General features: G+C 50.8%; 7 protein-coding genes across 7 annotated transcripts; 2 read left to right on the top strand and 5 right to left on the bottom strand.

The window, feature by feature from the left end:
• Window positions 1–513: 513 nt before the first annotated feature.
• On the top strand, window positions 514–1,335 carry AtWU_00622 (YggS family pyridoxal phosphate enzyme; the record flags this gene model as incomplete). Its single annotated transcript, XM_035495737.1, has 1 exon — window positions 514–1,335. One exon carries the CDS (start codon window positions 514–516, stop codon window positions 1,333–1,335), a length of 822 nt encoding a protein of 273 aa, XP_035351630.1.
• Window positions 1,336–1,592: 257 nt separating this feature from the next.
• Window positions 1,593–4,594, bottom strand: AtWU_00621 (AP-2 complex subunit alpha; the record flags this gene model as incomplete). Its single annotated transcript, XM_035495736.1, has 4 exons — window positions 1,593–1,700; window positions 1,771–3,689; window positions 3,746–4,080; window positions 4,143–4,594. 4 exons carry the CDS (start codon window positions 4,592–4,594, stop codon window positions 1,593–1,595), a joined length of 2,814 nt encoding a protein of 937 aa, XP_035351629.1.
• A 1,293-nt stretch (window positions 4,595–5,887) lies between these two features.
• Window positions 5,888–6,349, bottom strand: AtWU_00620 (putative copper resistance protein Crd2; the record flags this gene model as incomplete). Its single annotated transcript, XM_035495735.1, has 3 exons — window positions 5,888–5,964; window positions 6,019–6,114; window positions 6,190–6,349. 3 exons carry the CDS (start codon window positions 6,347–6,349, stop codon window positions 5,888–5,890), a joined length of 333 nt encoding a protein of 110 aa, XP_035351628.1.
• Window positions 6,350–7,805: 1,456 nt separating this feature from the next.
• On the bottom strand, window positions 7,806–9,729 carry AtWU_00619 (homeobox domain-containing protein; the record flags this gene model as incomplete). Its single annotated transcript, XM_035495734.1, has 5 exons — window positions 7,806–8,176; window positions 8,234–8,684; window positions 8,739–8,871; window positions 8,936–9,073; window positions 9,131–9,729. 5 exons carry the CDS (start codon window positions 9,727–9,729, stop codon window positions 7,806–7,808), a joined length of 1,692 nt encoding a protein of 563 aa, XP_035351627.1.
• A 9,020-nt stretch (window positions 9,730–18,749) lies between these two features.
• AtWU_00618 (THO complex subunit THO1/HPR1) lies at window positions 18,750–21,126 on the bottom strand (the record flags this gene model as incomplete). Its single annotated transcript, XM_035495733.1, has 7 exons — window positions 18,750–19,176; window positions 19,233–19,546; window positions 19,602–19,751; window positions 19,805–20,491; window positions 20,549–20,667; window positions 20,719–20,797; window positions 20,887–21,126. 7 exons carry the CDS (start codon window positions 21,124–21,126, stop codon window positions 18,750–18,752), a joined length of 2,016 nt encoding a protein of 671 aa, XP_035351626.1.
• A 287-nt stretch (window positions 21,127–21,413) lies between these two features.
• AtWU_00617 (RNA helicase aquarius) lies at window positions 21,414–25,863 on the top strand (the record flags this gene model as incomplete). Its single annotated transcript, XM_035495732.1, has 4 exons — window positions 21,414–21,649; window positions 21,714–21,814; window positions 21,869–25,339; window positions 25,409–25,863. 4 exons carry the CDS (start codon window positions 21,414–21,416, stop codon window positions 25,861–25,863), a joined length of 4,263 nt encoding a protein of 1,420 aa, XP_035351625.1.
• Window positions 25,864–26,297: 434 nt separating this feature from the next.
• On the bottom strand, window positions 26,298–27,480 carry AtWU_00616 (PaaI family thioesterase; the record flags this gene model as incomplete). The annotated part of the gene is made up of 10 exons (XM_035495731.1): window positions 26,298–26,379; window positions 26,449–26,527; window positions 26,581–26,599; window positions 26,684–26,730; window positions 26,784–26,855; window positions 26,920–26,962; window positions 27,011–27,076; window positions 27,241–27,253; window positions 27,338–27,378; window positions 27,454–27,480. The coding sequence occupies 10 exons, from the start codon at window positions 27,478–27,480 to the stop codon at window positions 26,298–26,300; spliced, it is 489 nt and encodes a 162-aa protein (XP_035351624.1).
• Between the last annotated feature and the right edge of the window lie 125 nt (window positions 27,481–27,605).

Genomic DNA, 27,605 nt, shown 5'->3' with positions numbered 1-27,605 from the left:
CAACGTGTGGCTTTGTCGTTGCATGCTGGGATCTGGAGGGGAAAGAGAGAGGGAATAATGACATCAAAGAGTGGCATAATAGTAGATCATCTAGAACAACACCACACACACACGTAACCTCGAACTCTAACCCCAAACCCATGGACTGTCGACTTCTTCGAATCTGCAGAATGACGACACGACTGATTGATTACTGATTCCTGATTAGTTAATCTAGAACCAACCAACTAGCTAAGCTTAGTTAGCACGAACTGTCCCCCCTCTTAGTCAGCCACGTGCTCTTCGGAACAATAAAGCCGAATCCGAGTTGAACCTCACTCCATCACGTGTAACACTAACACCCAAACCAGCCTAGCGTTGTAGCTCTGCATCGGCCCGAGCAGTCAATCTTATCATCACTTGTTACTCTGTAACTTGGGACTACTGTTCTACTATCTCCTCATCCAACCTCACGAACCAGAGTTCCCATATAACACAACCCAACGGGGGAGGAAAAAAATAACTACTACAAAAATGACCACCTCAATCCGCCCCTCCACCCCCACCCGCACCACCACCCTCCTCACCAACCTCGCAACTGTAACAGCCCGCATCAACACCGCAACCACCTCATCTCCAAAAACCACCCCACCCCGTCTGGTCGCCGTCTCCAAACTCAAACCCGCCAGTGACATCCTCACCCTCCACACCACCACCAACCCACCCACACATCAAACCCACTTTGGCGAAAACTACCTCCAAGAACTCCAAGAGAAAGCCCGTCTCCTCCCCACCACCATAAAATGGCACTTCATCGGCGGCTTGCAGAGCAATAAATGCGTGACTCTGGCGCGGGATACCCCCGCGCTCTGGGCCGTCGAGAGCGTAGATAGTACCAAGAAGGCGTCGTTGTTGGATAAAGGATGGGGAGAGAGGAGTGCTGAGGTGAAGGCGACGAATCATGAGGAGAAGTTGAGGGTGTTTGTGCAGGTGAATACCTCCGGGGAGGAGAATAAGAGTGGGGTTGAGCCGGGCGATGGCGCGCTGGAATTGTGTCGCTTTATTAGGGATAAGTGTCCCCGGTTGCGGTTGCAGGGGGTTATGACCATTGGGGCTATCGCTAGGTCCAAGGCCACCACGCCGGAGAATGAGAATGAGGATTTTGTGTGTTTGAGGGAGACCAGGGATCGTGTGGTCAAGGAGTTGGGCTTGCTGGGGGAGGAGGCCAAGTTGGAGTTGAGTATGGGTATGAGTGAGGATTTCGAGGGCGCTATTGCTCTGGGTAGTGATGAGGTTCGCGTTGGGACGACTATCTTTGGGGACAGGCCGCCCAAGGATCAGGCCAGGGTGGTTTGAGTCCATTAAAAGGTGTTACGATTCACGACGTGTTCTATAAGCATCATGCATTCTTAAGGGATGAAAAGAGATGGGAGAGGAAGGGAAACCAAGACAGTAACTTCGACTGCTGCCTGTACATTAAGATGAAAGAAAAGAACAAGCGTCCCGCATGTCCCAGGTATATATGTGCGATATCAATAATAAATACACCCCCCGCCATCTGCCACCTGGCGGAGTACGAAGAATCAAACATGCAGCATGACACACCCCAAGCATCATCGCCCACTGTCTCCTCGCTCTCCCTGTGACAGCTTCTGCTCCATCTGCTTGGCCAATGCCTGCGGCACCGATTCCTGTGTCGCGCGGATAGTGATTCGGTACATCTAAGTCATATAGTCAGCTCACTCGTTGCAGTCCTCTACGGGGTTAACATAGTGAAGGGAGCAAACTTACCGATCTCTCATAGTTGGGCTCCAGTCGCAGGAGACAGCCCGTCTTGCCCTCAGCGAACTGATACACTGCGCAGCCCACGATGTTCTTCGGATTCGGATCCACGTTGTCCAGGATCTTCCACCCAAAGCCTTCCACCACCCGTCGTGTGAACGACTCGCCAATTTCTTTGTGTCGCGCCGTAACGCCAAATGTTTTCTGTGCCTCCAGCGGGCCCCCACCAATCTGCCGCCAGCGCTTGAAGAAATCTTCTGCCGACAACGCCGATGGCTCCATGTATCGGTGCATGAGAATGGGCAGCTGTAACGTGTATGCCTGGAGCGCTCCCGCAAGATATGAAATGCGGATTGTCGGCGCTTCCGTGAACGGCCCGCGCCCCTCGACCAAGAACGTCTGCTGCGTCTGACCCACGGCAGGCACCGATGGATCGGGAAGACTCTTCGTGTCAATCTTTAGGTTTGGTGCGGCCGGGTTATCCACCGTCGTCGTGAGGGACCCGATAGAGTAGGACGATTTATTAGAGATGTAGATCTTCACCACACCCATATGGCCCCGGTACTCGGAACGCAGGCCAACTTGAATTTGCGCATCCTCGAACAGCACACCTTCATCGCCAAAGTAGAGTCGGTTGTACCCGATATCCCAGTCCGGCGTGAGATGAGCCGCACTGGCCATGTTCGGCGGCGGGCCTGATGGGGCGCTGAGATCCAGTCCTGCTAGGTCGCCCGATGCCCCCGACGTGGCTGTCGTGCCATTGGCCCCGGTCTTGTGGCCATTGACGATTGTGGTGAAGCTGCGCTTCAGTCCCGTGTTCTGCGCCATGAGCACCTCTTGTTTGTCGGCGTTGGCATCCTTGCCGCCCACCACCCACGTCTTCTTCTCTGTCGTGCCGGCTGTCTTCTGGTGCAGCCGAGAGAGCAGAATCGAGGCGCGCTCTGAGAAGGGTGGCATCTCGTCGCACACCGTCCGCAGAAGGTCATCGGTGGGAAGCGTCGCCAGCGACAAATATTCAAAAGCACGCTGCTGCAATTCAGAATCGGGGGAGTGGCTATACAAACGGAATATGTGCAGAAGTTGTGGTTTGATCTCGGGGAAGAGGTTGACGAATTTGACAAAGGAGGACAGAATCATCGCTCGTGTCGTGTCGGTGCTGGTGATCATCTTTGCTTGCAGTGCCAAGAACTGCTCAATAGGACTTGAGCCTTGGTTGTCAGCGATCAGATGGCCAAATTCACCCAGAACATAGCATCCAATCTTCACCAAGCTCTCGTGACAATCGGTCTTCAGGTATCCAAGCAAGTTGTGCGCTGCATAAGCCTGCAGCTCTTCGTTGTTGGTCACGATCTGGATTACTCGTTGCCACACTTCCTCGTTGACGTGATCTCCAGCCAGCGACAAGAGCTTAAGGGTCATGTCAATGTACCACTGCGCGTCGGTGGCATATTTCTCGGTGAGAATAGCAACCTTCAGCACCATCTCCTCGCGGATGGCGTAGTCGGCCGTCTGAAGGTAACGCAGTAGCTCGTTCACAATCGGACCGGCGTTTGTGGTGTCGCACATACTGTAAACCAAATCCAGACCTTTGCGCCGAACACTGATATCGCGGTCCCGGAGCGATCCGAGAATGATATTCTGGTGCTTCTTGATAGGATCTAGAGTCTCGGCCCGAGCCGCAAAATGCGTCATGGCTTCCAACCCCAAGTACCGAACATTTGTTTCTCGCGACTGGATGTACTTTCCAAGACGTGTAGATATTTGCATCATAAGGCTGTGCTCGGTATCGAGATGGATGAGGAGATTGATCGCCTCGAAAAGAACGGCATTCTGGGCATTGTTCTGCTGGACATTCTTCGGTGCATCCATGGCCAAGTTCATTATTTGCTGTAGAGACTCACGGATAATCTCGCGAACATGGCTATCCTCTGTTCAGTTGTTTAGTGGTGCACATACAGCCGATAATGATACATGAAAGACATACCTGCTGGAGGATAGTACTGCAGCAACCGCAACAGCTTGACCTGAATCCAAGGACATGGCACGCGGTAGTAAAGGTAGTCGGAGGCAATGTCGTTATCCACCACTATCCTTTTCAGGCGATGTGCGGCCTTGACGTAGCAACCTTTGTACTCATCGGGTTTATCCTGGGCCAATGCCATTACAAGCGAGGTGACCGAAAGCGTGACACCCATATCGGGGTCATCCATCAAGGAGATTATCCGTTCCGCCCAAGCGTTCTGTACAATGTCGGGGAACTTGCGATACAGTCGAAGGAGGGTCAGCGCAGCCTTCTTCTTGACAAAGGCCTTGGAGGTACTAGATCCCAGTCAGTCAGACATGCAAAAGGCCGACGACAGAAGGACCGTAGAGGCACTCACGGGCTAATCAGGAGCCGATGGACATCTGTCGAAAGCGCCTCGCCCATTTCTCTTCCGCCGACGTTCGCAACCGCGTGCAAGGCTAGACAGTTATTCAACTCATTGTGATCTAATAGATCCTTCCGTATACTGTTGACAACCAGGTGGAGCAGTTCATGCTGCTCGTGTAAAAAGAGAGTGACCGCCAGGTAACCGATCTGCTTCTCGGAGTATTTGTTGGAGGAGATCAGGTTCACGGCCTCGAGGTGACCGAAGTCGACATCGTATCCTTGGATATAGACGTAGAGCAACTTGCAAACGTATTTCTTCTTCTGATAACCATTTAAACTGCCACCCTTGAACTTCTGCCGAATGTTGGCCAATTCCTTATTCACCCGCTTCTCTTCGAGTTCGCGCGCTCTTGCATTTCGCAAGTCGGCGATGAACTGAACCAAACCTCGCATAGACGACATGTTGAACAATATAGCATATGACGTGAGAACAATTTGGGATCAATTATTAGAGCGGAAAATCAAATCGAGAGCTGTCGGATTCGTCGTTCCTGAACTTCACGGAGTCATGTAAGCGCAAACACCACGCTAGTGAGATTCCTCCAAATGAGTGTATGTCATACAATCATGTCCAGTCCCTCCTTTCGGGGTTGTTCGTTGTCAATTCCGCTTTAGTGGCTATGGTGCATGGAGCATGGCGCAAGGGCAATGGTGAGCCAAGTGGAGGAGCCGAGATCTGGAGGAGGGGGGGGGGTGGCCTTTCGGAGAAGGCGCGACAGGGGGGAGGGTGGGACGGACAGTCGAATCGCAAATCGAGGGGTAGGGGGGACTGTCCAGAGAGTTGAAAGAGCAAAAAGATGGTGAAAAGCCCGGTAGATGGCTCCGATCAGAAGTTCGAGCTCTCTGGGACAGGGACGAGCAGATAGACGTGCAGGCAGTCCGGCAGCGGAAAGGAGGGAGAACGAGACCCTTTTGGCCCAGGAGGGAAGCTGCCTCAGCCACTTCCGCGGGCGATCCGGCGGAGATCGGGATAAATGTTGTTGCGCTGTGGCGGTGCGCCTGTCAACCCCATTTAAGGAATCGGAGCTGCAGTTTATCATCCTGTAGGAAAAGTGAAGACAATTAATTGTTTATTTGGGGTTTCTATGTTGGATTATCGCTTGCTAAGCTTTATCAATTATATATGGCATTAAACTTCCAACACCTACCATCCACAAGTTGTATTTGTGCTCAGAGGAATGGTTCTACATCTATAGGAACCTTATCGGATTTCAGGGCACTGCAATCGGGTGGGGATACTGCAGCAGAGACATCACTCCGCAGATTGATGAATCTCCCCTGCTAGTACTTTTCATTTCCGTTCTTGGCTCAGATTGAAATGTCCTTTTGCATGTCGGTGAGAGTAATCGCCCTGCTACTGGTGACGAAGAAACCAGGATATCTTCGAGAAACAAGTCCTACACTCATCTCCCCACTAAATTCAGGTTTTCAGACAGTCATCGCATTAGGTATAATTCTAAGACATAATTGGACTCTTCGTCACTGATCCTGCGTAACCTCCCGCTTCCCCATGAGAATAGCCTATGGCAATGCAAAATAACCCAGAGTCAAACACCCACGCAACCATGAATTCGGTCAATCTCAACCACCCGAAAACTCCGTAATGAACACCGTTTACCCCAAAGAACATGCAATTTAGTAACACTCAAGATGAGTTTGATCATGAACTTCCACACAAAGGTGTAGGAGTGGACTTTAAGCCCGAGTGGTGAAGTCAGTCTCGAGACCAACAGCAGCGTCAATGGCGCTGGCCTTCTCACAGGTGCAAGAAGCTAAGGTTTTTGTTAGCTCGGAATCCTCTCGAAGCCAGACACTTCAAAACTTACTGGAAGACCTCTTGCCGCATGGGCAGGCGGCTCCCGTCACCGGGTGGTTCTCAGTTGCCGAACGTTCACAGGTACATTCTCCGGCAGGACGAGCTCCTGGAGATGATGTTAGCGATTGGTTCGCAGAAGCATGTGTCTCAAGTCTGGGTAGACAGGGAGGAAATGACTTACTGCAGGAGCATCGGGCGCCGCTCACGGTGTTCTCGGTGGAAGCCTTGTTGCAGGTGCAGTGGAGGGCGTTCTGCTTGCCGCAGGAGCACTTGGCCTGGGCAGCGCAAACACAGCTGCCATCACCAGAGGTCTTGCAGCAGGTGGAGGAAGGGTGGACCATTTTGACTGGATAGTGATTTGACTGGAGAAAAGTAAAGAGACGGAAGACCGCTTGTTGTAATATAGTAGTTCTTGATCGGTAGACCGAGGGAGCAAGGACTATGTATGACGTAATCAAGGACGGAGCGGAGACTAGTTGAGTAGTAGTCTTCAAAGTATCGATCTTTCTAAGAATTCACCAAGAACGTTTTGTGATCAAAGAGAACGAAGAGTGTGTAATATAAAGAAGCGATTCAAAGTAGATTTCCAAGGCAGAGAAAGATATTCGAATGATGTATTCTGAAGAAGCAAAGACGATGGGGTTGTAACAGGGATTTATACTTGCCGCATTCGAGTTCTGCTGAGCGGCGGATCGGGCGCGATTAGCAATGTCCGCGCTCTCATTGGCCCGGACGGGGGCGATCGCGGACTGCTGACCATCTCAAAGCATCAGACATTGCCTTTCGCCCTCTTCTGATTCGACAATGCCTCCCACATGGATCAATGCTCAGGCAAGACAGATCGCTTGCGTTTGTAATCCACGAGCGTGGACTGGTGGTGGCATGTTTGCTTACTGTCCGGTCCTTCTTCAATCTTGAGCGTTGCCATTGGTCGCCGCACAACTACTTTAGTATTAGTACTTTAGTATGGTACAGAATGATATCACCCCATTGGCACAGGATACTCACTTTGTTCTGAATCATTTGTTCAGGTACCCTCCGCCCTAGTAGGCAATAAATCACCTAGCCGGTGGATGTTCCAAACTCCCTTCGAGGGTCGATCCGGGAACAAGCACCGACTGTTGGATCGGCGCGGGAGCTACAGTATATCTCCCGAGCAATCAAAATGCCGTAGACTCTATGCGGCGCTTACTAAGACCTCAATGTAGGAAAAGGTCGAAAAGCATTAGCAGGGAAGACAGTCTTGGAGATTGCACCATTTGCCGGTCGTTGCCAGTAGCTTGTATAACCTTTAATAATTATCAACTAGAATATAATGTCCATGTACAGGTGTAAACCGACGGCAGCCTCCTTGGCCCCCCCAAAAAAATAAACACAAGCTAGGTGGGCAGCAAGACCAGAGAAACAGAACCAGCAAAGGAATGCACGCAGCCCGCCTAGAAGAATTCAGAAACAAGAGAAGATTGGAGAGAAAACAGGCTGAAATCAGACGCCACTAATGACCCGCCCAAGAAAAGCTAGCTGATTTTGAAAGATACATGCATTTTTCCGCCTTCGAGATAATATGGAATGCAAGTGCAGAGGAAGCGGCCGAGAAAGAAAAGTCGGAAGAATAGGAAGGAGAAAAGAGATTAGGAGATGATAGTCAGGCTCCTGTAATGGGTGCAAAGCCAGGAGCCAAAAGGAATGTATGTAACCGCAGCCGATTAAATGAGGTTAGAGTTCCGTAAGAATTATGGGATGCACTGCGGTTCTTGAAGAATAATATGGGGCTTCCATTTCCACAGAACCCCTGCATTATAGGTAGTTTGCGTATTCGAAGGTTTGGCCGCCAAACTTGGCCCTGGCTGGGTCGATTAGCTGTGGAGGATGGTTCATTCGGTCTTCGGCGGAGGTCGTAACGGCCCCCTGAGCGGTATCGGAAGGAAATGAGGCGGGAAGACTCATGCTGAAAGCATTGGCTTGCGAGTATGGCATCGCGTGGCTGATGCCGTATGGATGGTGGTCGTATGAATAGGACCGGTAGTCAGGCGCGTCTGAGACTGGCACGGATTGTAGGGCAGGCATCTGCCGTCCATGTTGCTGTAAATGAGAGTTTATTTCCATGCCACCATACCCCTTGGGAGCTGGCATGGCCAATGAAGAATGATAGTTAGGTATTTGCTGGTCTAATGCCGGGATATGTCAGTTCACTGCTCATCATGGCTCTAGAGGGAAAAACATACTGTGACTGTCCACATTGTAGTGGATTGACTGATCGGGTGGACCCGTGGGTGATACGGAGCCCTCTAACGCCCGCTGGTGATCGTATCCAACGACCATGCCGTTAGCTGGCCGGCCCAATGCGTAGTCTACCGGACGGCGACCATAAGCCATGCTGGGATGGCTCAATGGCTCCACTCCAGGCCTCGAAAAGCGCCCAGGGAAATTGAGCCCGCTATTGAAGGAGGACTCAGAAAAACTGCTCGATCTGGGAAATGGAAAAGCACTGCGATTATGTCTGTGGAGGTCTGACAGTGCAGGGCCTCCTCTCCCGGGCATGACTCCAGGTTGAGCATAACTTTCGAAATGCCTGTCTGCAGCCGCCGAGAAACCATTTGTTGTTGAAGCCGAGCTCAGAGGGGATATAACATAGTCATCATCATTTAGTCGGGGCAGGCCATCTGTGAGTAACATCTTGAAGGAGTTAGAAGCAGGATTACGTGCCAGAAGGGTTCGGGGAGACGCAACTGGTGCCTCTGCTGGTGTTTTATGATCGAACGGAGTGCGTAGCACTTGAGTGGTATCGAAATCGTCGGGCAACGCTCGAGATTTCAGGATACGCTCTCGGTCGTTGCTTGTAAGCCGCTTGAGTTTGGCTCGTCTGCCACATATGCGTTAGTGACCATGTACGAGTGGCTTCTGTAACTATGATTTGTGGGTAATACCTATTCTGGAACCAAACCTGGACTTGCCGTGGAGTCAAACCAGGGATCTCTTTCGACAGTCGCTCTCGATGGGCGGCATCGGGATGAGCCTGACGTGTGAATTCACTCATCAGAAATCGAGTTTGGTTGTGAGTGAGTCTACAAAGAATTGTCAGTTCAGTACATAGCCTCTGATGAGATCAACCATTTGCTTACCGAAAGCGCTTCATCTTTTTCTTTTCACTTTTCGAATCTGATGACTGTTTCTTGTCACCGCCTACTGACGATCCTGCCCCATCATCGGAGGAGAGCATGTCGGCGTCACCATCATCCTTCTCCTTTTCATGCTGTGCTGCAGCTTCCCTGTCCTTCTGCTCCGGCGTCGTCTGGGTTGTAACCTGAGGACTGGCTGTCTTTTGGGGCCTTGGGAGCTGAAGTTCGTCGTGACCGTGCTTCTCCACCTTCACACGTGAAGCATCGCCCTCTGTCTCTGTGTGCCGATTCTCACGATTGTCGACGGAAGCGGGCCCTGTAGAACGCTGCTGTACCGGGCTCGATACATTCGACGGAGCCGCAGCTGTGAAGGCATTCTCAGCCTTGAGCACAAGTGGTTGCATACCGGTGGTAGACGGCTTTGTTGGCTCGCCCTCCTTTTCCCACGACCCGGGCAGCCTGGACGGCAGGGCCCTCGGTCTTGACGATGCCTGCTCACTGTTCCAGGAAGCTGTCGACCAATGATTCGTTATGGCGGGCAAATGGGAAGTCGAAGGTGGCGACAACGAGGACAACCAGACACACGGTCCGCTGATTGACATGATAGAAGTAGAGTTTGCTGTCCCCAAGAGTGTCACAACGGGGCAAATTTAGTGCAGGTAGGTCCAAAAGGACAGAAAGATCCGGTGCACTGCTGTATAAATCTGACTATGGATGGAAGCTGCGACCAGGATCGCAGCCAAGGGAGAGTAGGGTGGGTCTGCACGAGCAGTCGGGGCGCTTGCTGAAGAAGCGCAGGATCTCCGAGCCGTGGACCGCGAGATGAAAGACGGAGGGAGGCAGAGAATAAGAACCTGTTGGCCGGTCCTCTGCAGAAACTTAGGGAGTACGGAGTAAGGAGACAGTGAACAGATGGACACAAGGCAGGGTTGGCTGTGCTGATAGTAGTGAGATTTGTGGACAAGCCGCAACAGATGAACCACGCTGCTCTCCTACTTTAGACTGTTCCCCTTGACTTGCCCCCGAAACGATAAAGGAGAATCTCGGCCACCGCTGGGACCAACGGCGAACGGCAAGAAATGAAGGTCGATCCCTTTGCTGGGTCCTAGGATACGGCCGGGGCGGGGGGTGGGAAACACTACCGGACGGTGGGTAGAAGGTTATAGAGCAGATTAACCCGTGCTTAGCCCAAGCCGGAAACAAAAGCACGATCACGGTAGTGGAAATAACGCAGGGCGTTAGACAAACGAAAGGCCTTGGTCACGGCCAACCAGAGATCCACTTTCAAGTTGGCCACCAAAAGTAAACAGCACCACAACCACCGTCGTCGTCGTCTTCGGGCTAAAGATGCAACACCAAGGGCACACGACGGAAGGGTTCGTCGGTGGACGAGTGTCGGACCTCTGAAGGAACGAATGGCCTTCAGTCCTGGATACAGGGAGTATTGGCCAACGATAGGCAGATGCTTGATGCTAACGCGGAGGACCAAACTCAAAAAAAAGAGTGTGTGGGAAAATTGGGGAAATGAAAAATAAAATAAAAAATAAAACAAAACGAATGGAGAGAAATAAGATAAAGGAACGAGCGTCAGAAAACAGGAAATTGGATTGAACGGGCCACAGCTTAGATGTTCGGTACACGAAGATCTGGCACCATACTACAAGTGTCAACCCAACTTAATTCCCCAGAGGTAGGTAGGTGTACATCAGGCTCAGAGCCAAAAGAGAGAGTGAGAGTGAGAGAGAAAGAGAAGCGATGGGAATGATGGAAAAGAAGGGAACGGGGATCGGAGATGTTTCCAGGTTGGACCAGCTCCCAGTTCAATGCCCTAGTAGATCGCAGGACGACTAGTAGTGTACCCCTCTGGGCTAGACAGCAGAACCAGCAGTAGTAGGCCCGGATGTTGTCATCGGACGTACTGGCCAACGAAGGTGCTTATGATCACCACGCTTTTTTGAGAGCAGCAGGTAGTCCGCAGCTTGAACGTCACAGAGGGGGTGAGAAGACTATGAGTTGTGCCTTACTATTCGATAGGGGTTTGAACCACGGTTGCGCAGCCGCGTTCGATCTGATATGGGGGACAGACGGGAAGAGAAGGAAGAAAAAATGAGACAAAATGGGAGAATTAAAAAATAAAATTCAAAATCCAAAACAAAATAAAATAAATAAAATTAAGGTGGAAGACGGGAAGAGATCGAGGATGGCATGTGCAGTGGGTATCATGGATGGAAAGACAGCAACATCACGGTACATCATTAAAGTAAAAGTGGCGAACTGATAATCCACAAGAAGCCAAACCGACTCGGGCAAACCTGAATAACAGCCCTGTACCCGGTAATTCAGTGACTAGACAAGAGGGCCGCCAGCTCGTGATCGTTCATGAGCGAGGTGCTTCTTCAGTCCAGGTAACGGGTAAATCTCTCATGCATGGAGTGGACGAAACAACCATCGACCGTTTCCAGTAATCTCCATCCGGCATACTCTATTGCTCGTAAATTTTCCGACGTGGAACCGGCAACCCCGTCCGCGGTCCATTGCATCCCACCGTGCGGGTCAGTGGAAGTCTGGGACGCTGAGATTTCCCTAGCTCGAAACCCGCAAACCAGCGTGTGCTTGTCAGCCAACCGCGGCCTCTCAAGGGGCAATACTGCATATTACAGAATACTAGACCCTGGTCGCCGGCCTGGAGCCTGTCCTGAGTCATCCGAGACAACCGTCCCTGCTACAGAAGCGGCGGCAGTAGGCACACCATGTGGGAGACTTAGTCTACCGACAGCACTAGTCGGGCGTTGGCTCCATAATCCGCCGGACACCGGTCATGGATCGAGGCAGACGGATTAGGTTCGGAGCCACTTAGCGAACTATCCGCCACCAGCCAGGGAAGACGTTCAGGTGATTTGTTGGAGATGCATGGGAGTCCGAGCTGACGGATGAGCCTTTGAGGAGCCAAGAAAGATAAACAGGGGTCAGGGATTTAAATTGAAAGGGGTGATGGATTTGAACAACACAATTAAAGGTAATAAAGTCCAGGAACGACCCCCCTTCAACAGGGGCAAAGGACGTAGGACTGGCGCGAAGTGGCTATGGTGGAGGCCGGCAGCCATGGAATGATAGCAGCTCACTTCTTGGGACCGATTTGCACCATCCTGGATAGCGTAGCTGTCACCCATCTTAGGTGCCGACATGGATCGGACGGATGATGGTTATAGTAGTAGTAATAGTGGCATGCCTGTACGGAGGAGTTGCTACTGAGGTCAGGAAGTGCATTTCCGTCGGTCCCACTGCGCCAAACGGACGGGCAGGACGGAGTACCAACGAAGTACAAAGATCGTGTATATGGTACGTGGAGTTGTCGAAAGAATGACTATCTTGGGTTGGCAGTCCAAGGACTGGCAAATGGGGCTGACCTGGTTCGACAACCTTTTGAACCCAAGGAAGCTTAGACAGGGAAGAGAGGGGGGAGGGGGGGTAGGGGAGAGAGATGTTGTTGGGTGGGTGGAATGGATGGGTGAAAAGGATAGGCAGGGTTTGCGGAGAAACCGATGAATGTTGTCTCCGAGAATTCGAACCTCTCGCGGCCGAAGCAGAAGCGGTACGGCGAATTGCAGTCGCGCCGTGGTGGTTAGCGCCAGTGGACTGGCTAGAGACTAGCGTGTCTGTTAGGATCCTGAGGAACGAGGCTGGAATGCACCGGAACGCCAGTCAGGGCCACCAGGCGGACCTTGCACCAGGCGAGCTGAACGGACTTTGAACCGAGCGTGACGCTAAAAGCCTTGCAGTCAACGGTTGTCGACCGTGGCGGATTTCATGTGCCCTCTCCACCGGACAGAAGAAAAGAGGGGTGGAAATTATGGGAAAGAAACGGACGGATTGGAAGTGGAAAGCCCTCCTGCTCCACTTCAGACGCTTGTATGAAACAACTCGGGTGATATTCGGCAAGGAAAATAAAGAGAAAAGTTGGAGAGAGGAACGTATAGAAGGTACTTACCCAACTGTGACTTACTTTTAGGAACAGAACGTAGTGAGTGACGCGGGGGGGGCACAGAGTAGCATCTATACAGATGATCCGAGCGGGGGGTGGGCGATGGAAGACCAAAGGTAGATGGGAGGAGAAGGAGGAAGAGGAAGTCAGGTCAGTTTTTTGGGTGGAAAAAGCAAGTGGTGAACTTTCACAGGCTGGCTGGGCTGCAGGGAAGTGGAAGGAGAAGGAGCGATGGGTGGGGTCACGAGCGAATGAGACGGCAGAATAATGTGACCCGGGTACCTTTGTTCTAACTGAAAGTAGATTGGTATAGATACTTAGTACTGGCTGTACTGGAGGTACCTGCTCTCCCAGTACTATTTACTACCAGAAAACACTAGGGTTACTGATAGGTGTTCAGTACCACAAGGTACCATACCATTTACTACTGCTACTACGTACTTACTTACTAAATTGGCCTCGTTCCCAAGGAACCTACGATCTGCCACCTACGCAGCATAGTGAACCTTGTATGGAAGGATAATAGGGGATTCAAGTATTCGTAATTTTTGCCTAAAATGGGTTAGAGAGCTATGACTATGTTTCTGTTTGATTCTGTGGGGAAAGGGGAAATTTGAAGAAATTGCAAAAGACAACAAATTAATCGGGATAGTTAATTAGATGGAGGACGACAGGAAGACGGGAACATATTGCACTGGATACTAACTACGTAGTAATATCCTGATCAATTCCGGTAAAATTTCAGCAGTGATCCTTATCATGATGATGTCTGCCGCAGGTACGGAGGATACTCTCTTCCGATCAACTACAAGGAATTACCCAAAAAGAAAAACAAATACAATCCATCTAGCCAATAGGACGCCCGATCGGAAGGGGATCAAAAGATTTGACGAAAGCGAATGAGGGGAAAAAAGAAAGAAGGAAAGAAAAGACAAAAAGGCACAACCGCAGGGACAGGGACAAGACGGCCATTGAACGATTCCGACAGGTGGAAATCCCCACTGGGGTGGGTCGACGGGGTGCGCAACCAAGTCCGTCTTACTAGCCTTAACTAACTAAACCACTTCCTACAAAGTACTTACTAAAGAGTCAGGATGGAGACATTCAGCAGGCTGTCTGCCGCCTTCATTGGCCCAAGGTAATTTCACCGATAATCAGACAATCAACAATGGATCGTTATTATCCAGATGAAGGGTGACTGGTGGAATTCCAACTGGAGTTGTACTGACTTGCTTCATGTCATTTCATTTCCATTTCCCTTCTGCAAGCGCCCTACTATCGGAGCCCTGCAGTGCCACCTGCCTCTAGTAGATAAGTGTTCACCAGATACTGAGTACTACTACTATCAGGACAAGCACAGCTTGGCGAACATTTCGTAGTGCTACACTTCAAAGTGCGCTCTTGAATATACCAACTTCAGTGGATTGAATGGCTAGCTGCCGAATGAGCATCAAAATTTCCAGTGATCTAGAATTTACTACCACGCGGCAGAGTAGTAGGAGTATTCGTTGTCTCGGCAGACTTCAGTGCGACATAATTGTTAGGTTATCCTGGTTTATGCCGATCAATGACGCACATTTTATATGTGTTGACTCGGTGGAGGGGATTTTATCTACAGTCCTGAGCAGACAGGTTCCTATCTGGGAGTACGGAGTACGCCGGAGTATTTGATACATCGACATCTGCAAGGCGTGCATGATGCATTCATGAATCAGAACCAGTGCTGACCTGGTCGCAATGATAGGTCAAAGCTGAGAGGATAACATTTGGTGTGGTAGCCAATTAGATGCTTGGGATGTTGAAAAAAACAAATTCGAAAGAGCTATTCTTCTTAACATTAATCAATGTCCAAGAAATCCAATCTTTTGGGACCCAACGAAGCGGGGGCGAAAGGGAAATGAGCAGAAGCGAGCTAGGGAACAATAATAGGGCTGTATTGAAACCAGAAAACCAAAATATTAGTGTGCCTGTCATGAGTAAGTACATACTACCTACGCACTACGCAGTACTACGTAGACATCTGGCAGCAAGTGTATCAGGTCCTGCTTCGGTTCAAACGGGGAACACGGCATAATGCGATGCCTCCTCCCCTGACTCTGGGAATACAGAACGACGGACTATGAACTGACGCAAGTGAAACTGAAAGACCCAGACAAATGAATAAGATCCCGTGCGACGATTGCCCGATGGATAAGTTTTTACGCCTGGAAGGCAGCGTTTACTCCTGCTTTCGTAGGCATCGACTAAAAAGCAGGCTGTGTGGAAAGAGTGCGTCGTCGTGTTTCAACCCCAACCTTAGATAGGAAAGACCGAGGTTTAGGGATCCAGAGTGTAATTTCTTCTTTCTCTCGGAGCTCGCTTGAGAGTTCGGCCGCAAGCCAAAGCATCATCAAATCTGGCTTGTTCATGACGATGATTCGGTCGGCTGGGTCTGCATCATGCATTGCTCTCTCTCCGAAAATTCGCTTTTCATCTCTAAATTCTCAGTCAACCGTGGCCCTTTTTTTCTTACTGGCTTAACTGCAAAGGACCGATCTGCTGGACCCTCAGCTCCTGCTGGCTGGATAGTGGATCCCTCGCGCGTCTGCGATCTCGGGGTCCTATTATTCACAGTAGACATTCGAACGAGCATCTCGGGAAAGACCTGGTGTGGATAATCCATGGCATGATCCTTCAGCTCAGCACGGGAGCCGCCACCCACTGCGGTAGCGAAAGGTTGAGACTGGAGGAGGGAAGAAGAGGGCCATCGTGGGCAGTGGATCGAAGCTCCAGAAGAGGATCCAGCTGAGCCCGTCTCTGAGCCATGAGCCTTTTCGCCCTTTTTTCGACGTGTAGCAAGTTGGCAACGGTGCGGGGAAAGAAGATCCCAAAGCAAATCGCGGCCGATCGAGCGAACCCGAGTGGATGCGAAGAGATTGGGGAGGACCAACTTTAATTTCTCTCTTAAGGCTTTTCAAGTCATAAGAAACGCCATCGCGGGCCCCTTCAATTTTACCTGGAGCACCGACAAGGCTTTTCCCGAAATCACGGGAGTTTAATAAACGATCATATTATTATTGCCATCGATCGTTAAGGATGGGCGCCAGATGGAACGGAAGGAGAGGATGAGCAGAATGCAGATAACTAGACTAGTCTCCTCTTCTGGCTTGGGGCTAATGACCTTTCTAGGAACGGCGGTGGATAAGCGCCAATGCCTTCCATTACGCAAGCTCCGCGGGGGCGGCCGTCAACAAGTTTCGAATACCACGCACAAATTAAATTAACTTAAGACATTGTATCGGCTGGTGTGGATAGGAACGGCTGGCTGGGTTGGCTGGTTCACCATGCTCAATCTTCTCATGGTAGTCAGTCATTTTCTGAGGTCCCAAAGTGCAAACAATGGCATTCACTAAACCACAATGATTATGATAGCAGCAGTTCAAGAGCGAGCAGGAGACACAACTAACAATTACAATAATAAACAAACAATTCTCAAGGACAATTGCATGACTCGGGTCGCTACCGGGATCCATATCCTAGTCTAATCGAGCCAGGTTCCGGAAGCCATCCATACTTTTTCCATGGCTCCAGCGCGTCTGGTCCGTGCGGGTCATCATCGGCTTTAACATGAAACATCGTTTACAACGGGATTCCATGGGTCCGTTCAAGTGCCTTCCTTGGACATCTCACTGTCTTCGATGATTCCATGTGCCCAATTCCTCTCAAGCTCCCTTCCACCCCTGAGCCATTCACGTATTGGACTTGCAATCTAGTACGGAGATAGATGGTCCTCATATTAATGAAGACTTCATCCACACAAGGTCAGAAAAGGGGGCTGAAAAGGGGAAGCATAGGAAAATGGCAGTGAAACCGAAAGACACTGAATGAACACTACGTACGATCGGTAACGATGTCATGAATATGAAATCATGACTCTCAGGGCCGTGATCCGGTCAGTATCGTCAATTGACGTCTATGCTTTAGCCATCATCGATCTGGCAGCTCTCACTCGGTAGAACCAGATCCTTGATCCCGGCAAGCCAAGCAGCGGTTATTTTGCTTTATCCGATCATCATCAGTCGGGGTCATCTACTAGTCACTACTCGGTAACTATCTACTGTGTCGGAGCTGCTGGTTTACTACGGTATTGCACCGGCCACCAGTACGCTATTTACCCAGTAGTTGCACATCGATCACGACCACTTCTCTACTAGTCTATACTACACTAGGCAATAAACATACTTCGCCTGGCCTGTGGATGTCCCCGGGGGTCTGACTGAAAAAATGATCGGCCTCGCGATCCGTCCAGAAGGACCCTGACGACAAGTCATACATTTGGCCCTTTCCCCCCGACTGGGCCTCCTCTAATTTAACTAACTGGAGCCAAATGGATAGGTCGCCTTGACACTTGATTGCATTATTGCTCTTTGAAACTTAAGGCAATATTCAATATGCGCGCACTGGCCCCAGCCATGGCACTGCAATCTCGCATGACAGGTTTTTCTCGGGGAAAAGCCCAACTCAATCCGCGAACCCACAGCGCTGTCAAGCCGTCGTGCGAGTGCCCTCCTCCTGTCTCGAACAACAGGACCGAGCTTGATGAGATTATGCAGGAACTCCCCAGTGCAATTAAAGTTGCTGATCAAGGAGGGTTTTGTCCCCTCATAGCTTAAAGCTTTGGGTCACAATCGACTAAAGGGGTTCTTTCATTATTCAGTACGCTGACTATCCTGATCACCCGAAGACCACCCGATGTGGCCACTTGCAGTCGTGCACACAATTTTGCACACGCTCTTACTCCAGAACGTCAGAGGGATCCCCCAGTCGCGCCTGCGGTGGATGCCCGGTGACCTTCAATTTCCGGTGGACGACGCTATCATGCAGTCCACAGCTTCCCACCTCTTCTTTACCCCCTCCCCTTAATATCCTGGTCGGTTCTGTGCAACACTTCCACCCATCAACGTATCTAGAACACCCCTGAACTCTGGAAGAATGCAAACAGCAAAGAGGGGGGTGAAGGGGGCTATGCTGTGGCCCCGCATGCAGACACAGAAAGGAGGGGCAGGAAAAGACAGCAGAGACAAGAAAGGAAAAGTATGCGCGAAGGCCAACCATAGACGGATGCTATCCTCGTTGTCGCCACAGACTAGGAGGAATATCTCGAAAAAGGATAGGGTGAGAGTTGGGACCGCTGCCTATGAGTGGCTGCTGATGGTCGCGACCAAGTAGGCCCTTGGTGTCCCCTAGTAGAATGACGAAGTCAAGACGGTTGCATGCCAGCCTCAGGACCAGGCGCCGCAGGAGGCCAATCAATCCGACCATCATCCCCGCCGTAATCTCCCAGTTAACTCCCTCGTGACTACCACCGCCTTCCTTCCATCCACCTGATCGCGCCGTTCATGGCCTCATACTTCTCTCAGACTGGCACTAGGCCAAAGCAATGCAAACGCACTGGCTAAACCTGCAGTGGCTCAGGCAGCCAAGGTGCCTGCAAGGCATCTCTTTAGTTTTGTGATTCGGTTGCATATACCCAGGACTACCATGGATCACTAACTGCATTGGATCCAACGCAGGACCGTGTGTGACCGATCGTCAGAAAGCGTCAGCTCAAAGCCAATCATAATTATGTTCATTGCCCCGGTCACCTCCATTCATAGAGCGCTAAGTGGCGTTGTTCACATCGTTTGGTTGTTCTGGGGCAGCTGCTTCCACCGAATTAGCTGGAGTCTGTTCGGTGGCAATAGCGGAGTTTTCGTTTTCGGTGCTGGAAGCTCCAGGCTCTTGCCCATGCCCAGTGGACTCGCTTCCCGCTGGTGGCTTCTCTGAGGCTTGAGGTGTACCTTCTAGAGCCTGCGGTGTACCGTCTGACTGCTGGGGCGTTTCGAACAGAATCTTCAGGTTTTTGCCGTCCTCAATTTTCTCAAACTCAGCAAGTTTGCTTTTCGCGGACAGCCGTAGTATGCGCCAGGTTTTGCTCGATTTTGACCGCATGGCATATTCTCTATCCTCCTTCGTCTGTGCGGTGTCGATATCTAACTCGTCGTCCATGATTCCCATCATCAAGGAATCAGCAGCAGGAACGGAGAATCTTACGCTGCGTCAGCCCATAGCTAGCGGATAATTCTACGGTTCGGGGACACCTACCTTTCCGGATCCTTGAGTCTTTCCAGCCCTGCCAGCGATTCACCCTCGGAGAGAAACTTCAGATCAAGTGACCCCATAGGAGAGGTACGGAGGCGCTTGTTTGTATAGACCTTTGTGGCATGCTCACGAGCGCCTAGGTATTCTGTTACAGAAACGGGCGGCCTCTCGATCAACGGACAACCTTCTGCTTTCCAGCGCACCCAGTTCTTGTCCCTTGAAAGAACGGTATCCACCATACGATAGTAGAATTTACCGCCGATACCTTCCTGAAGATATTCCTCGATCGCCTTCCTCATCTTGACAGCCCATTTGGCCTGATATCGTTAGCAAGCATCCTAAACAACGGAACATCACACAACAGAGCCTCACATCATCGTCATTCAACACAAAGCCGTAAAGGACAGACTTGTTAGTCAAATCAGCTAGCTTGGCTTTTGCCTTTGGCGTAAGAGAAAGCATGAAATCAAGAAGGATGAGAGCCTGGACAAGAACATGTCTCCTGAATGCCGTGTCATTGACCTGCGATAATGTATTAGTGGACGGTTCGAAAGACTTGAACTAACATCGCGTACCTCGAGGTCGAACAAGTCTCTGCTTGTCAGGTACTTAGGATTGAAGCTGCTCGCAATTTCCTGTCCATCGGTAGTCCGCTTTCGCTTGGTGGACTTTCGAATCTCCTCCGACATCTTGCTGTTGCTCGAGTTCTCGAGGTCTGTGTCCACATTCCTAAAAGCAGAGAGGGTCGCTTCCAGCCCGGTCTTGAATTTTGCAAAATGTTGAGGATCAAACGTCTTGGTCGGGGCAGAGAAGTAGGCCTGCAAGCCCCAGAAAATGGGATACAGATCATCGAGATCCACGCCTTTATCCTGAGATTCATCTTTACTGCTAGAAACGACCACCCGTGGGGTTTTAGGAGGTTCTTGCGCGGGTGTATGGGATTCGCTCGCAGATGTTGTTTGAGCCTCACTGTCCTCCTTCAGGCCTTCGGTCGTTGTTGGCGCCTCTGGTTCATCTGTCATCTCCACATCCGGATCGGCGACATCCTTTGCGGTGGCCTTGGTAAGTTCATCATAAGTAGTAACATTATCCGTATGGTATTCACCCCGAAGGTTGACAGCACTCTTATCACCGAGGGGGAAGCTTTGGAAGAGGAAGATGAAGACGCGCCCGCAGAAGACTGTATCTTCAGCCCGTGAAAGCCTGCGTAGTAGCTCGTTGCAGGAGCGTAGGATGATTAAACTCTTTTGCTTAAAGTGTTTCTGCGGCGATGTTAACAGATGCGACGCAAAAGACAATGGCTCACCCAGCGAACCTACCTTAGTATTCCGCTCTCTTCGTGATTCTAGATAATCAAACACCTTCCGACAGCCGTCAATGGTTTGGCTGTCAAGTAACTCCTCGATCAGCCAGAAGATGAGGCCAGGCTCACACTGCTCTGCGAAGATGTCAGGGCAACATTCTAACCACAATTCCACCAGGAACTAACCATTATCCGAGAATATTGATATTATATCGAGTAGGTTCCATATGCGGATAAACGAAGGGTCTTCGATCGAGGTAGAAGCCTGCGGGTCAATTCCTGATTAGCCATGCTCTTGCTTCCGCGACGTTATTGTAGGAACCGGGGTTTGAGTGTTGGGAGGGGATATCATACAAGAAGACTGTAGAACTTCTCCCGGAATGCGATTTCTACAGCAGCAAACTGAGTCTGCTGGCTGAGACCTTCTGCCAACTGTTCGTCGTCTCCATGGATGAGCCAGATTGAATCGCCCAGCTGCGATTCCGTCAGAGGGGGTTCGATGTGATTGTCCGGTTTGGCACGTTCTGCGCGATTTAGGAGATCGTCAATCAGCCTCCTGTAGGCGTGGATCGCGCCGACATCAACGTCCGCCATGCTGAAAGCTAGAGGACTGGATGATAAGTCGTTGCGAGCGTAGAGAGGTAAAAGGAGGATCGAGTGTTAAAGAGGGAAAGGGAAGAAAGCAAGCAAGCAGGCAAGCAGCTGCGGCTCTGCGGGTTCTAGCCGCCGGAGGTTTAACTAAGGAAACGACTAACAGTATCGACAGACACGCGCGCGCCAGAAGCTTTCCCAATCCCGCCGCCCGCCACGGACCACTTGCGCAGATAAATCGGATCCGCGCCCCCGGAGTCCCTTCAAGCAATCCTCCCCAACGTCTCGGAATGGGCCTACAAACTCGTCAGGCAATGGCGCAGGGCCTTGACTCCAGACCGACTGTGGAGGACTTCCGCGAAGACAGCGCATGGGTGCGGTTAGCCAAATCCCACTGGCTGGACGGTTCCAAGGCCCGCAAAGTCAAGCAGGATGTTCTTAAAAAGGATCTCTGGGATCCCCTCGAGGCTGAGAATTTCAGCTTCCGGTCGCTTCTGACGCTAGAGAATCTCAATATCCTGGAAAAGTGCGCATCTCCCGCAATGCTTCTTCGGACTTCCCCTCTTCGACAATGCCTAACTCGCGAATAGATTTCTTTGGCCGACCTACACGGAAGATGCCTCGAACTACCATGTGCTCCTGCTTGCCTTGATTGTGAGCGTCAAGCAGCGGGAACATTTACCGATATGGGGTATGTGAATGGTTTGCACTGCAGGGGCGATTTGAATTGCTGATGAAGGATCAGATATCTTCTCCGACCGACCGGCGGATTTCTCCAACCTTTTCCACCGTATCCTTTCAATGAGCGTCGATCCATCACTCGGAACTTCTTCCCGATTGTCGATAGTTTCTTTCATTATTAGCGCCTTCCAGTCCGTCGAGAATCCGTTGATACGCAAAGAATGTGCACCACTGGTCTCGATATCCATCTGGCACAACCTATCGAGCGAGGAGGCAAGAGATCGCCTATTGGCGAGGAGTTCAGGACTAAAGAAAGCATGGAGAGCCGCAGGGAAACGGTACGATGCAGGAGATGACGCAGGCAAGGCCAAGATGCGCTTTGAGCGATCGTGGCTATACACCATGCTTTTGGATTTTTTCCGGAGATTGAATGGACCCGAAAGAGAGCAGGCGGATAATCTGCGGTACTGCGAACGACTACTTGAATTCCTTGTGGATCTAGAAAGCCAGCCTCCTACCAGGCGCTATGTGAACACGCTCTTGAAAGACCTCAACTTCCTGTCCGTCATCCGTCTGTCGCAACTATACCGCTCTGCAGACAGCGCGCTGTTCCGTGATCTATGTGGTCTTCTGGAACATTTCAGCGCATTTGCAATTGATGACTTCACCGGGGAGGCTCTGTCACCCCAGGCTATCTACGATGCCCACTGCCAAGAGTTAGCACGTCTGCAAAGAACCTCTATGAAGTATTTCAAGGACAAGTTAATGATTTTGGCTCTTTCCAATTACGGATCGATTGAACAACGCTCTGAACTAGAAGGTCAACTAGCTACCTTGGAGGAATCTGAGCTTCGAAATTTGTGCTCGCATCTTGGTTTCCGTACAGACTATCCGAAACAGTCTCAAATAACGCCGGATCGTCATCTGTACATGGAGGTTCTCTTGTCTTTTTATGAAAAGAAGACGACATTCCAGGAAGCTGCCTCCCAGCTCAGCATTGTTCCTACCGAGGAAAATCTCTACGACCCTACTTTGCTCCGCAACGAGACATACGATGGATCCAGGCCACTTGCGATTCCCAAGCTAAACCTTCAGTATCTTAGCACCGGTGACTTTTTGTGGCGTTCCTTCTTGCTCTATCGGTCAGAGGCATTCTTCCAAATCCGCAAGGATATGGAGTCGATCGTCAAACGCATGCAACCTCGTGCAAGCCGGGACGGCAAGACATTGAACTTCGACGGTTTTTCAAGGATGGCCATCCCCATTACAAAGCCTGCCATCATCGAAGTGGCACCTCCCAAGGTCGGTTCGGCAAAACCTGCGTTCGTCAGGGCCGAAATAGCTATCGAAGTGGGTAGACTGGCCGACCACATCCGAATGGAGTGGGAATCACTTCGCCCAGATGACGTGGTCTTCTTATTGGCTGTGCAGTCAGATGATGCAGGAAAGCCCGGCTTCCGAGAGCCTGAGACCCCCGGCCTGAAGTATCTTAGAACAGCAGAGGTTGTGCAAGTACTTGATGAGAACGGTCGCCCATTGCGCGAGCCTGTGTCAGGCCAAGCGAACGGGCACAGATATAGGCCGCGTGTGCGGAAGTTACTGGTCAACCTGGACTCTGCTGCCTTCAAAGCAGACAAAGACGGCCTTACGCGAGGAAAGCCGGATGTATACCCGTTGATCAACGTGGTAGCCAGACGGAAGGGGCGAGAGAATAACTTCAAGTCCATACTTGAGACGATGCAGAAACTCATTGTCTCGGACATCACCCTTCCCTCCTGGATTCAGGATATCTTCTTGGGTTACGGAGATCCGGCTGGTGCTCAATACACACAACTGCCCAACCGATTGAGGTCAGTTGATTTCCGGGACACATTCTTGGATTGGCAGCATCTCGTTGAGAGCTTGCCCGGTTCAACCATAGAACCATCCAAGGAGGAAGCATCAAGTTTTGGTCCCCCGTACGTAGTTGAGTACGTTGAAGAACCTTCTAAGACACCTTCGGCGGAAACGTCGAAGAAGCGACGGAGGGAACAGGCCGAGAGAGAAGCAGGACCCAAATCTCTTCGCGTCTCGACATACAAGCCACCGAACCCAGGCCCGTATCCAATTGACGCGCCCAAACTTAATACCGTTCGATTCACTCCAGCGCAGGTGGAGGCCATTGCTTCTGGCACTCAACCAGGGCTGACCGTTATCGTCGGGCCTCCTGGAACAGGGAAAACGGATGTTGCGACGCAGATCATCAATAACATCTATCATGATTTCCCCAATGAACGCACGCTACTTATCGCGCACAGCAATCAAGCACTGAACCAGCTTTTCCAGAAGATTGTCGCGTTGGACATTGACGAACGTCATCTTCTCCGTCTCGGTCATGGTGAAGAGGAGCTGGAGACCGAAACCAGCTACAGCAAGTACGGACGCGTGGAATCTTTCCTTGAGAATCGCAATCACTTCCTCGGCGAGGTCATTCGGCTAGCAGCATCCATTGGAGCACAAGGTGCCCATGGCAATTCGTGCGAAACTGCCGGTTATTTCAACACAGTCTACATCCAACCTGCGTGGGCCAAGTTCTGGGATCAGGCTCGCAGTGAAAGCGCTTCGACCGAAGAGATCATCTCGGCCTTCCCGTTCCATACATACTTTGCCAATGCGCCTCAACCTGTCTTTGATGCGACAGCGACAAAGGAGACACTCCTTGACGTGGCTGAGGGATGCCAGCGGCACATTGACAAAATCTTCTCCGAGCTGGAAGACATCCGTCCATTCGAAATCCTGCGTCAGCCCAAGGATAAGGCCAACTATCTACTTGTGAAGGAGGCAAGAATTATCGCGATGACATCAACGCATGCTGCCATGCGTCGCCAGGAAATCGCCGATCTCGGCTTCCACTATGACAATGTGATCATGGAAGAGGCGGCTCAGATCACGGAGATCGAGAGCTTCATCCCCGCTGCTCTGCAAAACATGAAGAATGGCGAACTTCCTCTGAAGCGAGTAGTCCTTTGCGGTGACCACCTCCAGAATTCTCCCATCATTCAGAACATGGCTTTCCGGCAATACGCCCATTTTGAGCAAAGTCTGTTCCTCCGGTTGGTGAGGCTGGGCGTTCCTGTTATCACACTGGACCAGCAGGGCCGCGCGAGACCCAGCATTGCGGAACTCTTCCGGTGGCGTTATCAGCAACTTGGAAACCTGCCTGCCGTTGAGACGGCGCCAGCGTTCAAGCAAGCCAACTCCGGTTTCCAGTACGAATATCAGTTTATCAACGTGCCTGACTACCAGGGCACCGGTGAACGTGAACCCACTCCCCACTTCATCCAGAATCTGGGAGAGGCCGAGTATGCCGTTGCCATCTACCAATACATGCGCCTCCTTGGATACCCAGCCTCCAAGATATCCATCCTTGCCACGTATGCAGGCCAAACGGCATTGATCAAGGATGTCTTGAATCACCGCTGTGCCAAGAACGGACTATTTGGCATGCCCAAGATCGTCACGACGGTGGACAAGTATCAAGGTGAACAAAACGACTGTAAGTTTTTCCAGAGAGACACCCCGCTCCGTAGAAGAGGACTTTGTACTGATTTGTACCTCAACCCAGACGTTATTCTTTCCCTCACCCGAACCCGCACCGTCGGCTACCTCCGTGACGTCCGTCGTCTGACCGTTGCACTCTCCCGTGCACGTCTTGGTCTGTACATCCTCGGTCGTCGCGAGGTCTTCGAGTCATGCTACGAGCTCAAGCCCGCATTCGACTTACTCTTCCAGCGCCCAGACAAGCTCATGCTTGCCCCTGGCGAGATGTTCCCGTCTGCGCGCTCCCTGGACGACGAAGTCCAAGGCACTCCGATGGAAAGCGTCGAACATCTCGGCCAGTATGTTTTCGAAATGACCCAGGCAAAGCTCAAGGCCATGGGTGGAGAAACCGCTGTTAACAATGAGATGGACGTGGGAGGCGACGAGGAGGTCGTGATGGATGAGGATGAAGTCATGCTAGGGGCTGGGGAGGAAGGCGATGATGATCCTTTGCACGAACATACTTTCACTGAAGCATGATCTGTTTCTTCTTGTTCTTGTTGTTTCTTTCCTGGCCCGGTCATTTTGTACGTGTGTATGCATGCTACATGCTCTTCTTTTTAACTACTGAGAACCCCGATTTTGATCTATTCTTGAGGAAAAGCCATACATGAATGGACTTGGATGGCTGGGCTTTTATTTGAATGACTGAATGGTTGTGATGAGGCTTCTTTCTATTTCTCTGCTACTTCGTGTGCGTCGGTATATTTGCCTGGTAGCAGGATTAGTATTACTATAGAAGAAGAGCCTGTAGAATTGGCTATGTAGTTCCGCTTTATATACATAAAATATCTCTATACCCCATTCTAATCCATGTGCTCTATCGTGCCCGGCCGAAGAAGAGGCCAGTGGTTACTATAGTAGCAAACAATAAGCTCGCCTAAGCAAACGCACCAGACATGTGTAATAACTACCTAAGATGATGAGGACTCGGACTCAAGCCTCTTGATCTCCTCAACAATATTTTGGGGGTCTTTCCATGCAAGAGCGACAAACCTGATAGGATATTAGTACATCGATGCCTTCTGTGAGTGAAAAGACATATGTTTGTATGCGAATACTGACTTGGTGTGGCTTCCTCTGGCGAAAACTTCACCCTTAGTGTTGGCGAACTTAATCGATGTGTATGCAAGGGTCTTGCCAACTGCGGATGACTGTAAGTATATGCAGCCTTTCAAGTGGGTTCAGGGAACTTACATTTGTCACAGCTGACCTCCTGTTACACATGCAGTGGGTTAGCCTGGACATGCCTTTTCCCCCTTTTGTCCTGACTACTAATAGAGAGGGCATATAAACATACCGCTAGGATCTTGTCTCCTACTTTGCCACCAGAGCTGAGGTACGTCACTGTATAATTTGTTAGAGGTCTTCGGGTAAAGTAGAAGTTGCTGTCTGCTCACCATTCAGGTCGGTCGAGACACCGGTCGCGAACAGACCACGGGAAGCGACAGCTAGGGAGCCGCCAAGGTCCACTTTGTGTCATTGGGTGTTAGCAGAGGCGTTTTCAGTGAGAGACGGTGTTTGCATGTGGCCTACCCATGCTCGCAATGGTGCCGCCATGGAGGATGTTCAGGCGGTTCTGGTTATTGTCAGTCACCAAGCAAACAGTGTCAGGATTCTGGCTTACCGTGTGCTCCTTCTTAATATCGAGCTCAAAGTTGACCAACCCAGGTTTGGCAGCAGTCACACGAAGCTGGGCGCGATAGGAATCATTGTTAGTATAGAGTTCCGAAGCATTTAGCCGGTATCAACGGGTGTCCCCGGGACCGATTTGGAGTGAAGCCTCAGCTGAACGTGAATCCATTGAGGATAATTCTGGATGACGCTGGTTGTGCCATCCCGGCATAAAAAACTTACATTGTCTAGCAGACTAGATCACCAATTCCATTGAGGTCCAGTCAGTAAGCTGAACCCGAAACAGGCATGAATAAAGCAGTCTGCCTCTATGACTTACCGAGGCTCTAGCCCCGAATTAGCCCGAAAGGACTCCCAAACCTGCAAATATATATTGTTAGTACAGGCATCATTTCTCAGTGTAGTGCAACACTAGCAGGTAGGTAAGTAACTCACAGAGCGGACAAAACGCAAGGCAGTCATTTTTCGCTGAAACGGAATTGGGGTAGAGGTGAGAGTGAAGCTTCTTACGAAGTAGATAGATAGATAGATGATTGTTTAAAGTGAGATCATCGGCCGCGGCCGCTTCATTGCGCTTGGGGCCTGTT

Source organism: Aspergillus tubingensis (genome assembly GCF_013340325.1).
Source record: "Aspergillus tubingensis WU-2223L DNA, scaffold_2, whole genome shotgun sequence".
Taxonomy (NCBI): Eukaryota; Fungi; Ascomycota; class Eurotiomycetes; order Eurotiales; family Aspergillaceae; genus Aspergillus; species Aspergillus tubingensis.
This window is presented reverse-complemented; position numbering and strand designations above follow the sequence as displayed.